Here is a 15,851-nt window from a genome sequence, read left to right on the forward strand (position 1 = left end):
CTATAATTAATGAGTAAAAATGTAGGTTTTATATTTACGATCTCTAAGGCAATCAATGAACGCTTAATATTTTGAACCAATGAACTCACCTTTATGAAGCAGTCATTTAAGCTCAGATTATGACGGACGCTGTTCCTCCATCCTTGACCTTTGTTTTTATAGAAGGGATAGTGTTTCTCAATCCAATTGTAAATCGAGCCTAAGTTCAACCGCCTCTGCTCCGACTCGAGGATGGCTTTAGCTATAAGGGCAATGTAGGACATTGTTGGCTTTGCCTCTCCAGTTGCCTCTTCGCTGCTTTTTAAAGGTTCCTCCTTCAGAGGGCATTTGTCCTGCTGGGTATCCATGCTGCCCATCGCTTCTTCATTTCGACCGTCTTCGAACTTGGTCGTTTGGTCCGAGGCGTTGGTTAAAATCGTAGATTTCATGTCGACGGGATGGTGGCACGACGTGACGGACGAGGCTAAAGTCGTGGACGACGACAGAGATTTTGTGTAGTCGACGTGCGATGACATTGGCTCCATCTTGACCAGCCCGTTTCCGTAGACGGAACTCTCTGGGAGGCACTTGCTTCCATCCACATTTTGTGGGGCGTCATCGTAAATGGGCTGCATCGCCTGATGCTGCTGCTGTTGCTGGTGGTGCATTAATTGGTGATGGCTTAGATGTTCGTAGCTGTTGGGCGAGCCACTGTGATTCTCCTGAGGCTTCAGTAAAAAATTATCTTGAGATCTGGGCAAGATTCTAGAATTGCTGTAATCGTTAATGTCTCCCTGCCGGTTCGGCATTTTGTAATAATTGGAGTTTCCAAAACTGGGCATGAAGCCGGTGTGGAAAAATGATGTTTCCGGATACGCCGGAGGATCGCGGCAGTTGTATCCGTGCACAGGCTGGATGGCACCTCCTCCGTGATTAGAGTAGCATCCGGCTTCCGTGTCCCCAGCGTAGGACGAATGATGAAGCTTGATGTTCCCGGGCTCAAATCCCGGCGCCGCTCCATATATTGCTCCGGGGTAAGCTCCTGCTTCAAAATGATGAGACTGCATGATTCCTTGAGCAGTTACGTCCTGCTCGATCTGTTGTTTTCGCGGTTTCGTCAAGGATGAGTGCGCCGGATGCGCAAATCAAAATCTTGACCCCCTGGCAACTGAGACTTGCGACGTCTGGCTTTGGCTCATCTGAAATTCTGGCAATGTTTTTCCTCAGGGTTCTCTTTGCTCACGGCCAGCGATGTTAAAACAGCATCAAAAGATGAACAAACAGCCCTACAAATGTATACTTGCGTTAACGTTTGTAAATTTACTAAACTTCTGGTCAGTTATCCAACCATGTGAACACACAAGTCTTGACAATTGGCCATATCTGTGTCCGGAATGTAAACTGACTATGGGTCCAACAGTTAATGTCTAGCCATGAGAACTCCTGTGTGTTAGTACGTATGACAGACCAGGAGAAGACAACTAGAACCAAACTGACGAATTGTTAGTTACAAATGGGAATAGGACGGGGAGAGGAAGGGTATTAAACAACCCGTTCTCTTAATCTCTTTCAGTTGCTCCCGGATAACACCCAGGTACGCCACCCCCTCCTGCTCCCGGATAACACCCAGGTACGCCACCCCTCTCCTGCTCAGGTGAGAACTTCTGCCTGATAGGGTACTGCTTGAGGTGGTAAGATAATAAAACACCGTTGATTGGTCGCCTAGCCGTTTCCTGCTTGGCCATTGGCTCTCGGTATTGACACGGTAGGCGTGGACTGACCCAGCATATACCTGCCTAGAGACGGATACCCCATCTTGGCATTCAGTCCCTTGTTTTGCTGGTTCCGTCTCGAGGAGGGGGGGGGGGAGAAAGAAATAGGGCTAGTCAACTAAATGGTCCAATCCAACTTATAAAACTCAAGTAAAACAAACCCGATGCTACGTTGGTATTAAAAATGTCTAATCTTTGGTCTACATAGTTATAGTAGCGTAGAGTTCTTTTTTTTTTTGTGTTTAATTCTTTCACCTAAGCGCGGGGGTGGATGGCGGTGGTTTAGTTATTGGTTCTGCTATCTTCACTGAACCCCCCCCCCCTCTCTCCCCTTCCTGCCTTATCCTGGCCGTAGAAAGTTGAGGAATTGTTTTGTTTTATTTTTGGTTACTCGTGATTTTGGAAAGTTTGTATCAACTAAGTCATTACCTTACATTAGCCTACATCTCGTATATTGCATTGACAAGAGGAGCTGGTGACAGTTCCCGGGGAAGCCGTCCATTGTCGAGTCAGTCCGTGCCAAGTCGACTAAAAGTCAAGACTAATGGATACTTTTAATGAGAATTTTTTAATTTTTTTCTTAAAGTTTTTCCTCCGTGTCGTGGCATTGTGTTAAAAGAAAAAAAATCAGGTTCGAATTCCTTTTCATATAAATCATTTTAAATACTATTTAACCAAAATAGACTGACTATATTTAGTTCAATTTTAATGAGTTCTTATTTTCTCAAAAGATTAATCATATAACATCACATCTATTAAAAACAAAATATGTCCCACTGGCCGCAGATGTAATACTACATGCATTGCCGTTTAAATGTTGTAAAAATAAATGTTGTTGAATAGGTGATTCTTTTTTGTTTATTTTTAAATTGCTTTTATATAGCTCTTCGTTTCTGCTTAAAGCATGCTCAGTGCGCTATAGTCCAATCTCTTTAGTGGACCATTTGGGAGGGGGGGGGGGTATCAGGAAGAAAGTTTCAGTGCTGTTTTAGGCACTCATTAAACACAACTCTACTCGAGCCGAGATTCGAACTCGTACCCCTTGTTACGTGGCCAAGCGGTTTTGGCCTCTCAGTCATACATATTTGTAGATTCGTTGTTATAAATCTATGTATACGAGACACTTAACAGAAGCGGTAGTACTATTTTGTTAGTTGACTTCATGTTTTCACTGCCTATAACACGTACAACCCAATTAGCAGAAATTTTGATATTTAAATAATTTTTTTTCCACTTGACTACATGGCGGCTAATCCATAAACATGGCGGCTAATCCATAAACACGGCGGCTAATCCATAAACATGGCGGCTAATCCATAAACATGGCGGCTAATCCATAAACAGCGAGCTTTTTTGGCGTATCGGGTGTATGGAAGTAGTTACAACCGAAATTAAAAAAAGAAAAAATACATTTTTATTCACTTTTCAGTAAATAGAATCGAATTTATAAGACAAAACATCAAAACAATCCAGTTGTATGTCGGAATTATCCGAATTCTTGAGACGAATTTGGGTGTAATGGAGAAGAAAAAATGTTAAAATAGTTTCCACCCAAAGACAAGAACATTACTCGTCTCGACAATCATCTTGACGATTGCTCTATGCTATAGGCTATTTAAAACAACACAAGAAAAGTGATGTTTAACTCTTTCTCTCCGTAATTATTTACCACATTCTAGTGGAATCAACGTTGGTATCATCAGTTAGGAAAGAGAGAGTTATATAATTAGAAATTGCATTGAATCGAAAGATATTTCCCAATTTCACGTAGCTATATTCGACTTTCAGAATAATCTTGATAATGAGGACATGTTTGCAGTGGTGCCCCATGAATCCTCTAAGTGAAACTAGTTACATAGACTATAAACTCATAATATCTTGGTGTGATTAAAAAAAATGAAAAGTCATAATGGAAACCCCATAATGATAAAATAATTATAAAAATCAAAGCAAAGCATTAGAGTTTATTAATAGCAATTTTTACAAATCAAAAGAATGTGAATGTAAAATGCTTTTTAACCGTAGGCCAACATCAGAATATGCGTCTTCTGTTTGAGATCCCAAAACTCAAGAAAACAAAGAAACTAGAGCAGTCGCAAGATAGATTAGAGCAGTGAGATTTATAACACACAAATATTTACATTTGATTAGACTTAGAGTAACACCATTAGTAAAATCACTAAACTTATAGACACTTCAGGACAGAAAAATAAAAAATAAAGCAGCTATAGTAAATACAACACTGAATTCTAATTTACAAATAGAAAAAAGAAACTTAATGAAATAGAAAGACACAAAGATAGAGGCACATTTCTTTTTCTATACGCTAGAACAAATTCTTACAAGTGCTCCTTTTTAGAAAATGGAAGGGGTTGCCTGAATCAGCCAGTCTCTTCAAGGTAAAGATTGTCTGGACCAAATTTAATATTAGAAGATAATATTTAAAACAAAAATTAAAAAAAAACATTATAAACAAGTAATAGAAAAAAAAAAGAATACTTTTCACACACAAAGCTTATCTAAGGAAAAGAACCTCTAATTACTGCCATTTATATGAAAATTACAGGCACCCCTTCTGCTCTCTAAAACTAAACTAGTTAATTAGTACTAAATGATAAACAAATTGGTTATTATTTGGATTGATTCGTGTATTGTTATCGACTAGGAATAATTCTGTAAAATTTCAAATTGATCCGAGAATGGCAAGTAGGAGTAGAGACGTGTAAAAACGTATTCTCTTAACTTATCTTATCTTATCTTATCTAATACAGACGTTACTTCAAAAAAAGATGATTACGTCACTGGTTTTCCTGGCTAGCTCAGACAACCCATTCCATTGTCCTAGCATATGGAACGAGGAATGTCCCTTTATATTTGTGCATTTCTGGGTATTTTATTAGACTTTGTTTTTGTATTTGAAGATTATTGTTCAGTGTTTTATATATAATTGCTTCTTTACTTTTGAGTCTTCTATCCTGAAGGCTTTCTAAATTTAGTGATTTTAGTGATTTAGTGATTTTACTAAAAGGTGTTACTCTAGTCAAATGTCAATATTTGTTTGTTATGAATCTCACTGTTCTATTTTGTGTCTGTTCCATTTTCTTAATGTTTTCTTGAGTTGAGGGGTCCCAAACAGAGGATGCATATTCTATTATTTGACCAACAATGGGGATCAAATCCATATACACATCCACATCTCATTAAGTAGCATTATTTCCCTTATTTCGATATCAAACAATATATTTAATCACCAACAATTAATTAACTAATTGGTTAATTTTTTTTTTTTGATTGATTCATGTCTTGTCAGGTTCAATGAATAATTTTGCCAATTTTTTATTTGATCGAGAATGTGAAATAAGAGATAAAAAAATATGCTCCAACGTTTTACCAGATAGAGTGAGTTGATATAAGCTTTGTAAACAAATATAAAGATCAAACTAGACTTTTCCCAGTGTGGCCAATTAGCCAGTAATTCTTTTTCCAAAGTTATACATACACCAACTGTCAAATTTCTAGGAAAATCGTAAGAATCATTTTTGATACCCGTGCCCAGGTTCCAGTTTTAGTAATTTATACGTTGAATAGAGAAATTAAAAAAAATTTGCTTATAATCTAGGAGACATGTTATTATTATACCACTAAGTCGTGAATTGTATCAGTGACCATTTTATAGTATACATCTGGAAGCACGTAGACAGTTTGACCCCCTAGTGATGTAAAATGTGTATACATCTTTTAGTTTCTTTTTGCTGACTAATAAGTAGATCAAGAAAGTACATAACTTTTTTTTTGTCAATTTAATACTATTTTTATAGTATAATTTGTTGCTTTAAAAACTTTTTTATTCAATAATATGAAAGCAAAACACCCAATATTTCAGAGAGTTAATTTTAGCGAGATTAGTAAAGAGCAATCGGCATCATAGGCGTATCATCCATGGCACGATGGGGTTCAAAGAACCCGGGGCCACGACCATTAGAGGCCCATCGCCTGAGGCGTACTAACCATGGCTCATTGAGCATGGGCCCATCATTCGTGTCCAGTTTGGGTCCACATGAGCCCTTGGAAAATATGAATTGGTTATTTGTAAAAACTGATTATAAACAATAGAATCTAAAAAGGTACAATATTTTCATTGGAAGTCTTTTGTTAAATATACCTAAATACCTGATATCGTTATGTTATGTACCAGACTGCTTGATTTGTTTTTTTTATGTCGCACACTAAGTTTGTCTTTTTGGGGGTAGGGGGATCCACCAAGAGATTCTTTTTGGTGTAACGTCTGTATTTTATAGGAAGAAGAAGACAGAAAGTTATTTTTTTTTATTCGTTTTTTTTTTAAATCGATGACGAAATTTTAATTAGTTCGAGATGAAAGTGACCCACATCCGACTCCCTAACGTTTGTTAAAAAAACTAAGAAATAATAATGATGAATACAGTGGCAATAACTCAGCACATAATAACTCGGCACTCCAGAAGACTAGGTCCGCACTCTGGCATTGAACTACTTTTGGAAGTTTACCTATAGAGATAACTTATTACCTATATTTATTTTTCTGAGATCTCTCTTATTGGGAAATATCTGTACACTTATTTGAACCCGGCCCGGAACATTTATATTATTACGTAATTTTGAGATAATAAACTGTAAAAATAAACAAAGATATCTGCTAGTCTGTTTCGCGCCGTATGCTTCAGTATGCTCGGTGTCAGACAATCCTCTTTCGGCACTATACTAGTCTACGGATGTTCGTCTTTTCCAGATCAGCCCAGTCTCATTTTGAAGTGTTTTTTTTTTTATTTTGTTGTTCATTTTGTTGTAAAGATTATATCAACTCACGCTGTATGTCTTTAAATTTTTTTTTCACACATTATTTCTTTCACGCCCATGCTCGGATTAGCTGAATATTTTCACAATTTTTTTTATATTAACTGACAAAATAAGAATCAATAAAAAGAAATAACCAATAATTTAAATTAACTATTAGTAATTAATTAATTTGTTTGATATCTCAAACTATGGAAACATTTTTTACTTGACTGATAAGGTGTAGATTTATACCCCTTTAGTGTTTGTAGAAACAAAAGTTTGTAAATAAACTATAAAACCTATTTTCAAAAGCAGCTACCTGGTGAGTTCGAATTCAGGTCAATCACTTTTTTTTTTATTTCGTATAAATACATTTAAAAAGCGATCATCCATATACCCCTTCTTTCTCCCTCCTATCGCTTTCCAACTGGTCCAGACGAGTGATAGAACCATAGCGTATTAAGAAAGCTAAAATCAGAAAAAGGCGCTAAACAAAAACAATTGGTAAAAATATTTCTAATCGCACATATCTATTATTGTTAGTCTATATCTATTACAAATTTAATTACAGGACTGATCTAAACGAATTGATACAACAACATTTAATATAAGCTTTGTTTGTTTTTTTTTAAAGTATTTTTCTGTATTTAGCTTGTTTAATGTCTGAGAAAGACTCTGGGATGTCTGCTTTTAACTATCTAGGTATTTTTAAGAGATTCTAAAAAGTTACAAAGAATCTATTTGAATTTTAAAAAAAATAAATAACGCGTTGTCTATCAAGCTAAATCAGCGGTTCTCAACCTTTTAAGCTCGGCGACCATTTTTTACAATCCCCCACTCTACCGCGACCCCCCCCCCCCCCGCACACACACACAGCAATAGAGGAATAGACAAAAACAATAAACTTTTTCGATGGTCTTTGGCGACCCCTGGCAAATCGTCAATCGACCCACAGGTTGAGAACACCTGAGCTAAATGATCTTACTGCACAAGTCTTTCTTCAGTACTTAATTCCATCCCATCACCCATTTGTTTTTTTGGCCATCAAATTTTGAATTGACCCCTAACCTTAGCTGACCCACGGGACGTAATGTTGACGCGGTTATCATCAGGCAAGTCGAATCTTGACATGTTGACTGAAGCAGCTGGGCTGTAGGAAGAAAGGGGGAGAAGTGGGGGCTCAACAGTTTGCTGTTTTCAGAGGTGTTGATGCTTGATCGTTGGTTTTGTAGCTACAAGCAGCCAGTACAATGAAGCCGATGTAGGCGTATTATATTTTAAATGTAGAGCTTTAAATAAACTTAGACTTTTTAAAATGAACTTGAAAATAAAAAGTTTTATTTATAAGTATACATAGATTGAACGCGACAGTATATGCAGGTAACAACAGACCCGGGTACGCTGTTCTGCCTCATCGTGGCACCTGGGTGGAAACGGCTACTTGAGGGGGTAGCTAGGCTAAATGAATGGCGAAACATAACTCCCGTGGGGATGCCCACGGGTAGACGAGAGTCAGCCTCTTGCACGGGCGGGGTTGTAAAAAAGTCCCCACGAACACGTCCCACATCCATGCGCTGTTCCTCAAAGGGACCGTTACATCAATGGCGGTTCCCACACAGCTAGCTTGGTACAACGAAGGAAAATGACGGTGGCTCCCGGTGCCCTCGGCCTTCGGCCATGTGCAGCCAAGCATGCGTCGGGGCCAAAGGCATTGGAAACAGCAATGTTTTACATAGGCATTGACTCGGGTCCCTCTCAAACAGAACTGTGTTCCCACAAGTTTGTTTTTTTTTACTGTTCGGCTGGACGTCCAAACAGGTTTTTTTTTCAAACTTAGAGCTCGAAGAGCCTTCGGCTCAGCTCTTAGACATCAACAAGGTAACAACAGATGCAATGATAATTGAAACAAAATATAACAACAAATGCCTCTATATTCTGGATGGTGACTACTTGACTACACTTAATTGTTATTATATTTTCATTCGTAACAGAAGAACTCAAACATTTAAAGTTAGCGAAGCTCTATAGATAGAATTACACATTTCAAGATAATAATAATAATAAAGCTTTTTATCGAGTCCGCAGATTAAGGAGTACAGTATTTAACGAGGATTGCAACCTGCCTTCTAAGGACCGGCCGTTTGGTATGCTTACTGGGCAATGTTTAGCACTTTATACGGCCATTGGTATCCATGTCAGATTCGCTATTAGCAATATATTTATTTTACTTTGAAACATTTTATATGTCAGCAAAAGGGAAATAAATCATAGAAAAATATGTATTTTTAAATTGCCTTTTAAATTAGGTCCTTAAAGTATTGTCAAAACTAGTAAACGATAGTTTCTTAAAAACAAGATTCTATTTTAAATTTTATTAATCATATTTTATAGCTGTTTGCAAAGAGTAAAAAATAAATTTAAAAAAAAACATTAAATAAAGACAATTAATAACAAAAAAAAAATTGCCTATTAGAAAGAAACAAATGGTAGCGATTGTGTCCTCATGCGAAACACCATAAACGAGTTATCGTAAATAAAAAAAAAATACTCAATGTAGCAATGTCACATAACGAACAATAATATAGATCTACAAGGCGTCTCATGAGCCGCGAGCAGCCATAGTCTCTTTGGCTTCTCATCACACAAATTGCAAACGCTGTAACTGAGTGACTCTAAATACATTAAGATCCATTAGAAACAGAAACATTGACTAGATTGTAACAGACGGAGACAAAAGTTGCAAGAAGTGGGTTTGTTGTTGGGTTTGTTGTTGTGTTGTTGGGTTTGTTGTTGGGTTTGTTGTTGTGTTGTTGGGTTTGTTGTTGGGCTTGTTGTTGGGTTTGTTGTTGGGTTTGTTGTTGGGCTTGTTGTTGGGCTTGTTGTTGGGTTTGTTGTTAGGTTTGTTGTTGGCCTTGTTGTTAGTTTAAAAAAAAGATCAATGACGAAATGCTAAAAAAATCATTGTATTATTTCTCAGAAAGCAATCATTTCTTGGAAACAAAAATTGCAAGGTCATGGAAAAATAAGCGAATAACTAAAAGTTTGAAGCTATTTCAAAGTCTGAACTGATTGATCTACACTAGTATTTAGTTTATGCTTGTTTTTTTTCGATCTAGCATTTCCACTTACCATCGGGAAAAAAAAGCGATTCGGAAAAAAAACAACAACACTAAAAGCTGAAGATCTAGCATCAGGACTCACAAACAGCGACTGACAGTCGCCTATGCCTTATTTCGACACCTCCTTGTTTACAATGCAAAGTTAAAAGTAATGATTTGACAACAATAAATGTCGCTTAAAGTTACAAATAACTCGGTAGTTTCCTGTTACAACCATTCTCTTTTTAAACAATGTTCTAAACAATATTAAGATAAAAGCTGTGAAGGAAAGAAAAAAAACAACTAATGATACTTGTTTACCCCCGCGAACCCACCTTTATATCGGTGTTTTCTGAAAAGAAACACCTCAAACCAACCCCCATTGCCTTAAAAATAAAATGAAGGCATTGTATTGCATTCTGTAGATTAAGTTTCAGTGTAGCATTTCATGAGATACGAAGCAAGGAGAGTGGCCAGGGTGAAAGAGCGCCGAACCAACAAAAAGCTGAGAGAAGAAGCAGACCTATCTACAACTGACCAAACCCACCCATGCCACGTATGCGGCCGGCTTTTTTAAAGCGAGTATTGGACTTTACAGTCATCTTCGAGGTCATAGGAAATGAGAAATGTGCTCATTTTTGATCACGCAGGAGAAGCTATTTATAGCGTTACGAGTGATCACGTAGACCCAGTTGCGACCGGTATATTTTGCTATTCTGTTGTCTGACGGGGGTCTATAACGTCTATTTGTGGCCTTTGTTTCGTGGTTTGCGACTGTCTTCGGCAAGGGCTTTTTCTTTGGTTCTAAATTATGTCCCGCGACCTTCATATTTCTTTAACTATCATTATAGTTCCATCATATTTCTCCGCGACCCTTTCTCTTCTTCATCTCAATTGCCGTTTTTTTTTTACATAATTATTATTGCATTAAAGAATGTAAACGTGATGATTTTTACCTGATGTAAACTATGCCCAAGTGGAAATGTAAAAACACATTTACTCCTCAACAGTAATTGTAAAGAAAAAACCCAGCAACACTAAGTTTATAACCCTAAGGCTAGATATCACGTGACATCAAATATTATCTATACAAAAAAAAAAGATACTGTGTTTAAAAAAAAAAAAACTACATACAATTCTGATATCAACTTAAACCCATTTCATTTCAACAAGTTGCAAACTATCAGGAGAACAAAGTTGTTATACTATTGGATGGGGGGTGGGGTGGGGTGGAAGTCTTCATGCAGAGCTTAAAAGTAGTAAAAAATAAAGTTCCCCTTTCAGACCTTGTGATCTATAGTGCAAATGATGCAAAAGTCATCTGTTTCTGTGGCCTACTGTTAACGATGGCGTCATGTGGCCAGCACAACGAAAAGCCGCCTTTACTTTTCCCCAACTAGAAACAGGTGTTATTTTATTATCATTGGTTCGGAAGCCGAGAGCTAGTAACTACGCATTTGGAAATAACAAGAAGCAATATATTTTATAGACGCTTTATACATTTAGGAGGCGCGGTGGCTGAGAGGTAAAGCGCTTGGCTTCCGAACCGGGGTTCGAATCCTGGTGAAGACTGGGATTTTTAATTTCGGGCGCATCTGAGTCCACCCAGCTCTAATGGGTACCTGACATTAGTTAGGGAAAAGTAAAGGCGGTTGGTCGTTGTGCTGGCCACATGACACCCTAGTTAACCGTAGGCCACAGAAACAGATGACCTTTACATCATCTGCCCTATTGATCACAAGGTCTGAAAGGGGAATTTTACTTTTTTTTTTTTTATACATTTCATGTATCATTTTTTTTAAGCTTCAACATTTTTGTTTTCCATATCACCGTCTCTTCCCTTTTTCCTTTACTTTTTAGCTGGACCCGTAAGGGGAAAAACCGCTATTAGGTTTGTGCAAAATGTCCTTCTGTCCGTCTGTCACACTCAGATCTCGAAAACTAGTAGAGAAATGAAAAATATAATTTCACCATGCGATGCGGCTTGAAAAGTTAAGGTGCAACGACTACTTTTGGTTTTCTAAAAGCAAACCGTTTAATTTATAAAATTAATTATGCTAACGATTTTTTCATAAAAATACACCATTTCTAAAACAATTACATAAATGTAATGGTGGTAATGTTACAATATGTTGATAGGGGACAATAAACGTTGCCTGTTTTCTTTTTCTTTTTTTTTTTTTTTTCAATTACAAATCAATACCAAAAGATTATCTAAAATCGCTCGTCTGACATATTGTACATATCCGGTAGTTGTCATGCCGTAATGTGTAATATATTTCTTTATCAATAATAAGCTATTAGTTTGTTTTTAAGTTAACAGAAATGCCTGGTCTAGCAGTCAGCGCGCTGGACTGATTATCTCGACGGTCCCGGTTTCATACCCTGCTCGCTGCCATCCACCGTCGTCCAGCGGGAGATTTGGATAAGGAAATAAATTATCTTTAACTTTGAAGGAACATCCAAAACATGTAAAACATTTTACAGAAAAAAACTTTTTTTTGCAACGCCAAATGAATCTTTGAAACATTATTGCTTTTGACAATCAAAACAAAATAACGTCTTCAATATTCCTTGCGAATAGGCGGATCCGACAGGGATCCGACTTCCACGGGGCCGCCTCTGAGTTTGTGTAATCTTTGTAATCTTGTTGTTTTTTTTTTTGTTATTACTTAAATAATGTAACTGGATCTTATGAGACGTACAGAATCAAAGAGCAGATTACTGTGATTAACTCTATTGCTAAAATTCATATAAAGGGGTTTAAAAAATATAAATAACTTTCATCTGTTAGATACAACTATTTTTGCATCTTTAGGAACAGTATATAAATGAGTTCTTAGAGAGAGGGAATGATGCTCTACGGATTTTATGCCCGTGCTATGACCATCGGCTACAGGGCAAGCACTGAAACATTTATCTAATCCTCTACCTAGTAACACATATAATAGCCAGCGCTTCAGGTTCAACTTCTAGATGACTTGTAGGACATTCCAAGAAAAGCTACTACCTAAAATCAGTGGAGATATTTAAAACAGGAATCCCTTGTACACTGATGACCAAAATACGACCAGCACAACGACCAACCGCCTTTACTTTTCCCTAACTAATGACAAGTACCCATGAGAGCTGGGTTGTAGCTAGCTTTACCGACGACTCATTTTCTTGTCTCTCTTTGGTAAATATTCACATGGATTCTCCAACATCTAGGCGTAGTTTAAAAATTATTCATTGCCACTAACAAAACATAAATTAATCGCAAAACAGACCAATTATTTTATCGATTAGTCGTTCCGGGTACGCTGTTCTGCCTCAACGTGGCACTCGGGTGGAAACGGTTACTTGAAGGGGTAACTAGGCTAAATGAATGTCAAAACAAAACTCCCGTAGGAGTGTCCAAGGGTACACGAGAGTGCATGGGCGTAGCCAGGGGGGGGGTTCTTGGGGTTCAAACCCCCCCGAAATGAAATCCCCCCCCCCCTGGGGGACGGAATTAAGTGACCGATTTTTGCTTTCATTTTGTTTATTTTAGATGAGATTTTAATACTAAATCATCACTTACCACAGCACAGCCGAGGCAGTTTTGAGTTAAAAACCCTCTACCAGGGGGTTTTGAGTTTAAATCCCCCTACCAGGTGGTTTTGAGATTTTAAAAACCCCTATCAGGGGGTTTTGAGATACAAATCCCTCTACCAGGGGGTTTTGAGTTTAAAACCCCCTACAGGGGGTTTTGAATTTTAAACCCCCTACCAGAGGTTTTTGCAGTTAAATCCCCCTCTTCTATAAAACAAAACAAAAAAAAAATGCAAACAACAATTCCCAAATTCCAACAGCACAGTTGAGGAAGATTTTGATTTTAAAACCCCATCCAAAATTTACGATAACCCCATCTTCAATATAAAAAAAGCAAATTACACACTCAAAATTCTATGAGCGTAGCCAAAGGGGTTTTGAGTTTAACCCCCCCACCCTTCCAGTTGGGGTTTGAAGCTAAAAAGTACCTCTTCAAAATAAAAAAAAAGCAAATTACACACTATAAAATCTATGAGTGTAGCCAAAGGGGTTTTGAGTTTAAATCCCCCTCCTCCAGATGGCTTTTTCTTTCAAGTTTAAAACCCCTCCAGATAGTTTTGAGTTTAAAATTTCCCTACAGAGCGTTTAGAGTTGAAAACCTCTCTCTTCAATATTATTTTAAAGCAAACTACAGTCACCAGATTCTATGATCGTAGCTAAATGGGGTTTTGAATTAAAAACTAAACAAACAAAAAAACAGAGATTTTTTAGTTTAAAACCCCTCAACAGATGATTTGACGAAAAAACGTTCCTTTTCGATATAAAATCTAAAGCGAAATACAGGCATGTAATTCCAAGAGCGTAGTCAAGAAGGGTTACAAATTTCTACTAGTGTGAATAGTCTTCTGCCGAAATTGAAAATCATTAAATGTGTCTCAACAAAGATGGCTAAGACAGATTTTAGGAGTCAGTCATAGAGATCGGGTCTAAATCAAAGAAATCATATGCCGAACTGGGAGTCGAATCCTTAGTAAGGTTGTGACAGAGCGTCGCATGAGGTTTTGCGGGACATGTTTTCTGACAAAATGAATTTCGCAAAATAAGAGTTGCGGAAACAGCTTGCCGGAAAATGCGCCGAACGGCGCGAGAGGGTCTAAGTCAGTAAGAATAGCACATTAGGTTTTTGAAATAAAATTTTTAATAGCAAGATAATGCACTGTAGATACCTCAGAATATGCATTTTGTTGGCTTTCAATACCAGAAATAGTGCTCGGCGGCGGGGCTTCGCCCCGCGCTGGGGGAGCGCTGCGAACTCCCCCGGACCCCCTTGCTAGCAAGGGCGGGGAGTCTACAATAAACAATAAACGTATTCCGAAAGGGTCAGAATGTAATAAAGATTAATTATGTACACACACATATATATATATATAATTTTTTTTCGCGGGGGGGGGGGGGGGAGGTCGGGGGGGGGATTCCCAAAACCGGTCATTATGAAGAGACGTAAGGGGGGGGGGGCATAAAGGGGTAAGCTATTAAACTTATCATATAATAACATTTGGCCGCGTTCGCGTTGACACCGTCTGCTGTGGCTATCAGTGCATGAGGCAACGCTAACGATTTATCCCGGATTTGAGACACCCGAGGTGTCGGACGTAAACTCCTTATCTTCATTATATAGACGTTTACCTTTTCCCCCGCTTCCTTGACCTTCATCCCTCTGTCCAAACCGAGGCTTAACAGTGGCCTCCCAATATTGTCCCAATGCTTACCTTGGTATCGGCACGTGCCCAGAGTTCGATACTCTATCAATAGATGAAAAAACAGGTGGGTGGGGTGGGGGGAGCTAGATAACGCTTTAATTAAACAGCAGCCCCCCGATCGACCAGTAATGGGAGGCAGGTTGAAGTGACGTCATTACTGACAGAAACGAGCACGCAAACGTGCGGACGCTGTTGATTGGTCGTTTTGAAAAACACACACGACTTCTGGCTAGGTTAGAGTTGGTCAATAAGCAGAATAGCACACGCGTCTGTCTTTACTTCAGCAATCCTACAACGAGGAGACCCTAGAGCAGGGGTTCTCAACCCCTTGGGGTCGATTGACGATTTGCCAGGGGTCGCCTGAGACCATCGAAAATTTGGACTGTTATTGTTATTCATCTATTGCTATATGTGTGTGTGGGGGGGGGTGTCACGGAAGAGTGGGGGGTCGTAAAAAGTGGTCGCCGAGCATAAATGGTTGAGAACCGCTGCCCTAGAGGCTTTTGAATCATTGAGTCACAGAAAGAATATCAGAATTCTAACCCGAATGTCGCATTAAGTCATTTCTATAAATAGAAATAAGGCTATGTTACACACTTTATCACTTGATTTGTTAGAGCGCTGGCGTTTTTTTTTTTTTTTATTAATTAGCTTAATTGAAAGTAAACTAGTGTCTCACCACTCGTCTAGGTTTACCTTGGTATGCAGCTGGACATAGAACATGAACGAAAGTTTTGTATTTATCACATCCTGGCAACTGTCTTCGTGCAAAGTTACACACTTCCGGTCAGTCACTCAAACATACCAACTGACACATACAAGTAAAGCTTGATTAGACACGCACACACAAATTAGTCCGTGACAGCCGACACTGAAAACCAAAATGAATAAAAAAAAAAAAAAATCAGTATAGC

General features: G+C 38.1%; 1 protein-coding gene across 2 annotated transcripts in view; it reads right to left on the bottom strand.

The window, feature by feature from the left end:
* Positions 1 to 1,478, bottom strand: part of LOC106058718 (forkhead box protein G1-like) — a 33,170-nt gene extending 31,692 nt beyond the window's left edge. For both annotated transcript variants that reach the window (XM_013216209.2, XM_013216208.2), the window contains exon 1: positions 90 to 1,478. In XM_013216209.2, the coding sequence (XP_013071663.2) occupies positions 90 to 1,046 (957 nt within the window). In that variant the 5' untranslated portion in view covers positions 1,047 to 1,478. The remainder of the gene's footprint in view (positions 1 to 89) is intronic.
* Between the last annotated feature and the right edge of the window lie 14,373 nt (positions 1,479 to 15,851).

This window comes from Biomphalaria glabrata, chromosome 4 (assembly GCF_947242115.1).
Source record: "Biomphalaria glabrata chromosome 4, xgBioGlab47.1, whole genome shotgun sequence".
Classification (NCBI taxonomy): Eukaryota; Metazoa; Mollusca; class Gastropoda; family Planorbidae; genus Biomphalaria; species Biomphalaria glabrata.